This window comes from Acomys minous, assembly GCF_964271855.1.
Source record: "Acomys minous genome assembly, chromosome: 2".
Lineage (NCBI taxonomy): Eukaryota > Metazoa > Chordata > Mammalia > Rodentia > Muridae > Acomys > Acomys minous.
Window position 1 is genome coordinate 137,333,137 of NC_140484.1, and position 7,642 is coordinate 137,340,778.

Consider the following 7,642-nt stretch of genomic DNA (forward strand, 5'->3'; position numbering starts at 1 on the left):
CAGACAACTCAGTGGGGTAAAGTGAGGTCTTCCTTCTTTGTTCTTCAACACCTAATTATTGGCTCTTTCCACGCTGTGTCAGGTCTAACTTCTCATTTCTATCCTCCAATCCACACGGTTCTATGGGCATGTGCCTAGGTTGCCATGACCATGGGGCTGGGCTGTTCAGCGTTCTGGGAATACACAGAACCTGTCTCAGTCAACACCACTTTACACTGGAAACACTCTCACCTCTCACCTGGTTTATTCCTTATCCTCCTCCTTCCTTTCATGGTCTGCTCATCGTTAGCCATTAATTTCACTAATATAGGCTGAAAACTGCTATTTAAGCTTTCCTATCTCTTAGTTTCAACTTGAAAAAAGTTAAATGCAAGTTTTTATTTGTTGATTACAGCAATGCCATGCATAAGAAATCACACTGACTCAATAGAAGAACTATAATATACCATTTTAAAACTGACATATATTTCTGATGGATTTTGTGATGGAATTTGTGAATACCAGGACAACTCCACACCTAATGCTTGTCCCCAGCACACAATCCACATTTCCTCTTCATTACTATACTCAAGCTAGGTCAGCTATGTGAGCCCTTTCCTTTATGTACTTCTTGCCATGTGCTTGCAATAGTCTCAGTTCCTCTCTGGGAACAGTTCTCAGCAAATGACTGTAATACCGTAAGTATTAGTAACTTGTGTCAGTATAGTTATTTGTCATGTTAAGCTACTTCAACTTTTAAGCTGTTATTTGTATATTCTATTTATTTAAAGTGATAAACTTTATTGGGAAACTGTCAGGTGAGTATATCAAGTATTTCACCAATATTTTTACAGTCTTCCCACAGTGTTGTTCCTGATCATCTGTTCCATCTGTTGGTTCTCTCCAACTTTCTAAACTGGTCCCCCCAAGGCACCCCTGCAGGTCTATGCAGCTAGAATATAAACATGGCTTGTCAATATTTCAATTCTGACTGCACAGTATCTATGAAAGATCAATAGTATACACCTACCATCTCACTACCTGCGGAGCTGAGGAAGTTAGATCCCACACTCCAGGGTGAGAGAAACCTAGATCTTCAGAATTGACTAAGTGACAGAAGACATCAGGAAAGGAAGCCAAGAAACAAACCCAAGAGGATTCATTAACTTAACTACTTTCTACACCAATATTGCAGGGGAGGTGGCATTCAGCTGGGAGATAAGTCCCTCTGAAGATAAGAACAAGAGAAGAAAAATGAGGAGATCATGAGATCAGAAGACAGAGTGCTCCTGGATGAGGCCCTGGTTTACTCTGGGCCCAGAGACAATTAGATGGAGAACAAAGAGGCCCTTTTGTCAATTCTTTGAATTTCTATTTGCCTTGTGCAACTTTGACTTTCGCTCACAGACAGCAGTAGGGATGAAGAAAACTGAGCATCAGGATCCAAGAGCAATCTGAAAAAGTGACAGGAAGCGAGAGTGCCTCCACCCAGGCAACCTGTCAAGTGAAAGTTGTTTCTAGTGATCTACTGTAGAAGTGACAATAGGAAAGCCACTGTCTTGCCCCATATGAAGCTAGCCATACAATGTTAGCTGCCTTGATGTCCTCACTGCCATCTCCAGAATGGATCTGTAGGTGAGAGGAAGGAATACAACATCTCTGACACCTGACACTTGATGGACTCGTCTTCTACATCACAAACATAGCGAACAAACCAATTAATCACCGCTTAAGAAAACCACACCTGCCCTTCCCATTTGGATAGGAAGATCCTCCTTTTTAAGCAGCCCCCAAAAAGGCTGGGGTGACCAGGCAGCTAGGATTCTCACCAACTGAGGTAAGGAATTTTTCCCTCAACTAATGAAATGTGAAGCCCTGAACATGTTATTGCGATCAGAGTACAAAGCAGATACTAAAGACTTAAACTACAGTATTAGATTCACTTTCGCTTTGAGTTCCATTGCCATTTCAGTCTCATCACTATTTTAGCTTCTTAAAACTATCATTAGATAATCAATTAGGACTCATAGGGGTTCTCTGTGATAGTCTAGAGCTGCTGAATATCACTTTCCAGTTAGCAATATCACTACCTGTCTTAAGAACTTCTATCAGGTTCTATCAAGCAAGAAACTTGAAAATAAAGAATGAAAGCTGCCATCTTGTTTTAGTCATGTTGCTATTACAAGGGGTTTCTGATACTACCAACTGGAGTCCATCTTAACAAAATTTCACCAAGCCATCTTTTTCTATCTAACCAAAGAAACCAGGCAGAATGGAGTTCAGGAATTCGACCTTGGGAAGTGGCTTCATCTTGGTGGGGATTCTGGATGACAGTGGCTTTCCTGAACTGCTCTGTGCCACTATCACAGTACTCTACATGTTGGCTTTGACGAGCAATGGACTGCTGCTCCTGGTCATAACAATGGATGCCCGGCTGCACGTGCCCATGTATCTCCTCCTTGGGCAGCTCTCTCTCATGGACCTCCTCCTGACATCAGTCATTACTCCCAAGGCTATCATGGATTTTCTTCTGAGAGATAACACTATCTCCTTCGGAGCTTGTGCCCTCCAGATGTTCCTGGAATTTTCAGTGGGTGGTGCAGAGGACCTCCTTCTAGCCTTCATGGCCTATGACAGGTATGTGGCCATTTGTCATCCTCTGAACTACATGATCTTCATGAGGCCAAGGGTCTGCTGGCTCATGGTGGCCACGTCATGGATGCTGGCATTCCAGACGGCCCTGGGATTTACCATCAACACCATGCAGTATCCTTTCTGTAAATCCCGGCAGATCAGACACCTGTTCTGTGAGATCCCTCCCTTGCTGGAGCTGGCCTGTGCAGACACCTCTAGTTATGAGCTTGTGGTTTATTTGGCAGGTGTGCTCATGTTAATTCTCCCTCTTACTACCATCGTTTTCTCTTATGCACGAATTCTGTTCACTGTTCTCCACATGCCCTCAAATGAGGGCAGGAAGAAAGCCCTTGTTACGTGCTCTTCACACATGACTGTCGTGGGCATGTACTTTGGGGCTCTCACAGTCATGTATGTTCTACCCAGTTCCTACCACAGTCCCAAGCAAGACAATATCCTCTCTGTTTTCTACACAATTGTCACCCCCGCTCTGAACCCCCTCATCTACAGCCTGAGGAATAAGGAAGTGACTGGGGCTTTGAGGAGAGTTCTGAGAAATACTTGTTACCATCACCATGGGCACTCAAGGTAGTTCCAATATGTCTCACAAATAGAATTCTTCCTCCTCATCAGAAGATTTCTGCTATGTAATACTGCATTAAAAAAAAGGCTGGGCAGTAAAATGTGTAGCTTTTGACTGAGAAGTATAGCAATCAAACAATCTTTTAAATAACTTTTGAACATTCTCGTCACAAGGATTTTGTTTGGTTAGTTTGGTTTGCTTTTTTGTTTGTTTTGTTTTTGGTTTCTTAATACAGCGTTTCCCTGTGTAGCTTTGGCTATCCTGGATTCTGTAGACCAGGATATCCCAGGACCCACAGATATCTGCCTGCCTATGTCTCCCCAGTGCTTGATTAAAGGCATGAAACACCACAGCCAGGCTTTTCACAAGGTATTTAATAGGATAAGAGTCACACTGTTTAGAGTTTCTCTTTGACATCTTTATTTTCTAATATAGCAGTTTAGATACAAATCCTAAAAGGAAGTACTCACTGGACATGAACCTGAGATTTTGTATCATATTAGGCAAAGAAATATAGAAAATAATTTCAAGTGACGACTCACAGATTATTAGGAGGGTATTATTGAGATTTACACAAAATTTAAATTAAATAAAGTCAGCCAAGCATAATACAGACAGCAACAGTCTTGTCGAATGTCCATCTGATGTCGGCCGTGTTCGCTCTCCCTCCTTTTGTAAGTGTCAGCCGTTATGGATGCTCTGACTGATGCCATTGCTTTGCAGGGAGGAGAATGATCCTTGACTTCTTGCCCCACCCTCTCTCTGTGAGAGTCTCTTTCTTTATTTCTCTATGTGTATCTGTTTCTCTGTCTCTCTGTCTCTGTCTTTCTGTGTCTCTGTCCCCCCGTACCCCATCTCTTTCCCTTCCCCCTTTTGCAGTGATGGAAATGGAATAAATGACAATAACCTTATTTACTCATTAGTTTAAAAGTCTTTTATGCACCGAGTGTCTGGGTATTGTTATTGTCATTTTTTAAGAATACATTTCCTATTCTTTTTAGTATCTGACATTTTATGCATGTGTAAAATATATCTTTGTCAGACCCATCTTATGACTCCTGCTTTTTCAACACATCTATTTCCCTACTTCATGCCCTCTTGTTTTTCCTTTAAAAGCACAGTGAGGTTTGAAGTTTACTGCACCTATTGTCCTTGGCTGGGGCTATAGTTTGAGCAGGACCCCTGGGACCAGATCTGCCCATCATAATGTTCTTCTTGTAGGTTTCTAGGACCCTCTGGATCCTTCTATTTTGCCATTCTCTCATGCTTCTCTCATCTAGAGTCCCAATAGGATGTCCTCCCCTCTGTCTCAGTTTCCTGGTAAGTGAAGACTTTCATGGGACATGCCCCTTAGGCTAGTGTGCAGATATAAGTGCGTATATACCATTTGACTCTTCCTGCTTCTGGGTTAACTCACTCATTATGATCATTTCTAGTTCAATCCATTTGTCCACAAATTTCTGGAACTTCAAACCCCTACCCAGATCTAGCCAATGGATAGGAAATTCTCCACAGTTGAGTGGAGAGGGGGGTCTGATTTTCACAGGAACTCTGGTGCCCCATATTTGACCACATCCCCTGGATGGGGAGACCTGGTGGCACTCAGAGGAAGGGTAGCAGACTACCAAGAAGAGACTTGATACCCTATGAGCATATAAAGGGGGAGGAAGTCACCCTCAGTCACAGTCATAGGGGAGGGGAGTAAGGGGAAAATGGGAGGGAGGAATGGGAAGATACAAGGGATGGGATAACAATTGAGATGTAATATGAATAAATCAATAAAATTAAAAAAAACACAGTGAGACAAAGGATGGGATAACAATTGAGATGTAATATTAATAAATTAATAAAATTTAAAAAACACAGTGAATCCAAATATTGCTGCCTATATACACATAGATGTAGGATCATCCACTGATACATGGGCCACCTGCCAATTACTACCTGCCAAAGAAACATGAATATTCCTCATTAGCCATCAACTGCCAGTGGCTCACAAGCTAGAGATGGAGATAGGAGGCCCCACCCCACCTTATGGTGGAATTTTAACTGGATCAGTCTTGTTCAGGGTTATGCTATTAATCATAGCTTCAGTAAGTTCTTGTGTACAACTGTCACGCCTTATCCAGAGGCCTGCCTTTCACAGCACTCTTTCCATCCTCCACCTTCCATTCTTTTCACACCTTTCTCCTGCAATGTTCCCAGCCAGAAGTGGGAAGGTTGATAAATCTGTCCCATATTTGTCTAAGCATTCACAGTTGCATATTATCAACACTTTGGACCATCAAAGCCTCTGCCTTAACCACTACCCTCCATAATAAGAAGACTCCCTGATTAAAACTGAGAGCTGCACAAATCCATGAGTCTCCTGTGGAATACCAAGAGACCAATTGGTAAGCCGCCTAGATGACTGATGTCTTTTCTCCCCAAACTGCTTTCACAGCTCCCCTGAAACTGAACGCTAGCCAGCAGAGAGGGAGATTCCCAGTAAGTTTTAGATAGATTACTATGGGTACTGCATGCAAAATTTGTATTGTCTTCAGCAGTAGGAGCTTACCACACCCTTAGTATAGTCAAGTGCAGTGTACAGAGTGATATTTTCAGTCCCACTGAGGCTATACTAATAAAGTTGGGCCTGTTATAGCCATTGCATCCATAAGCTCACAGTGGCTATGGTTTTTCTGTTTAAGACTTGACAAGCTCAAGATTGCCAAGATTCCAACAGTGTTGGAAAGGAACTCATGAGATTCCATCCCTAATTGATGAGATTTGAAATCTGTAAAATATAACACTATATTTTGTTTTCTTGACAATTTAGAAAATGTTGATAGCTTTTTTTGGGAAGAAAGTCATTATCCTTTGTGAATTTGGCCACAAGTAGATTACCCATGAACATATTGATGGAACTAATTGGAATTATTTGGTTATTAAAGCATAAAGAGGTCATGAAGTCAGAAGGGGTTCTTCTGAGAAAGGATTTGTAGAAGAGTTGGAGGGGGAAAGTAGCAGGCTTTATTATAGTACACTGTACACGTAAGATTCTAAAAGAATGGATTATAACAAAATAATAAACCTAAATATATTAAATAAAGCAAACATAAAAGACTATTCTAAAATGTCACTAGATTCTCACATCTCCTCTCCTGTGGATATCTATGACATAAGATGACACAGTAGGACTGGTTAAGAAAAATCAACCAGTGCCTAATGCCCTTACTTCTGCATAAGAGTTAGTCCAAGTCTTGATGTGGTGTAATTGACAGTGTCTCCCAGGTTGCAGGACTTCTGGAATTGCTGTTGCTGAAATCGGAATTTATCTTTCATTTTTTTATATATTGGCATTAAAGTTATACAAATATTATATGGGTAACCAACCAATTCAATTTTTTGTATTGAATCTAAAGCTCAATACAATGACTCCCAATGGCAAACTGCCCTTCTCAAACCACATCAGGAAAAATTCTTCCTGAAGTAGATTAACACAGAGACAAAAATATGACAACGTGAAGCAAGTAAGATACATCCGAATGCTCAGCTCTAAATTTCTTCATTATCCTGAAGACCCCAGGGTCTTTGAAGAAGGACTTGGGGACCTTTTCCATGAAGAGTGGCAGAGGTACCCTGATTCCATATATAGATGAGTCTAGCAGATAGACAGGACATTCTCCACCGTTGAGGGGAGAGTAGGGTCTGACTTTCATGCAAACTCTGGTGCCCCATTTTTGACCACAGCCCCTTGATGGGGAGACCTGGTGGCACTCAGAGGAAGGATAGCAGGTTACCAAGAAGAGACTAGATACCCTATGAACATATGCAGGGGGAGGAAGTCCCCCTCAGTCACAGACATAGGGGAGGAGAGTAAGGGGAAAATGGGAGGGAGGGAGGAATAGGAGGACACAAGGGATGGGCCAACAATTGAGATGTAATATGAATAAATTAATAAAATATTTTTTTTAAAACGTTACATTTTGCAACCTGCTCCTAAGGGCATTGCAGGTATGGCTTCTGTGTCACTTGAGTGTCAGTAGGTGGCAGAGAGGAGAGAGGCTTTGTCTAATCTCAGTGTTCTGACCTGGAAACATCTTTGATTGTTTTTGTTGAATATTTTTTAAGTTAATTAATTTATCTATTCACTTCATATCCTGATTGTACTCCTATCCATCCTTTCTTCCTGTCTTATCCTCCTTTCCTCTTCCCCCATCTTCCATGCCTTCTATTCCTCAGAGAAAGGGAGCTACCTTCTACTGGCCCACCTCAGTTCAGCAACTCCCATCAGGTGTGAGTTCATCCTCTTCCCCTGTGGCCAAGTGAGACAGCCCTGCAAGGAGGAATTGCTCAAAAAGCAGACATCAGAGTCCATGTCAGAGACAGTCTACATTCCTTTTACTAATGGACACACATGAAGCCTGAGATGCCCATTGGCTACATCCATGTAGGAGGCCTAGT

The 7,642-nt window shown here is 41.8% G+C and overlaps 1 protein-coding gene across 1 annotated transcript; it reads left to right on the plus strand.

Annotated features, from left to right (window-relative positions):
- Window positions 1–2,251: 2,251 nt before the first annotated feature.
- On the plus strand, window positions 2,252–3,205 carry LOC311592827 (olfactory receptor 2AG2-like; the record flags this gene model as incomplete). The annotated part of the gene is made up of 1 exon (XM_084773676.1): window positions 2,252–3,205. One exon carries the CDS (start codon window positions 2,252–2,254, stop codon window positions 3,203–3,205), a length of 954 nt encoding a protein of 317 aa, XP_084629802.1.
- Window positions 3,206–7,642: the final 4,437 nt, after the last annotated feature.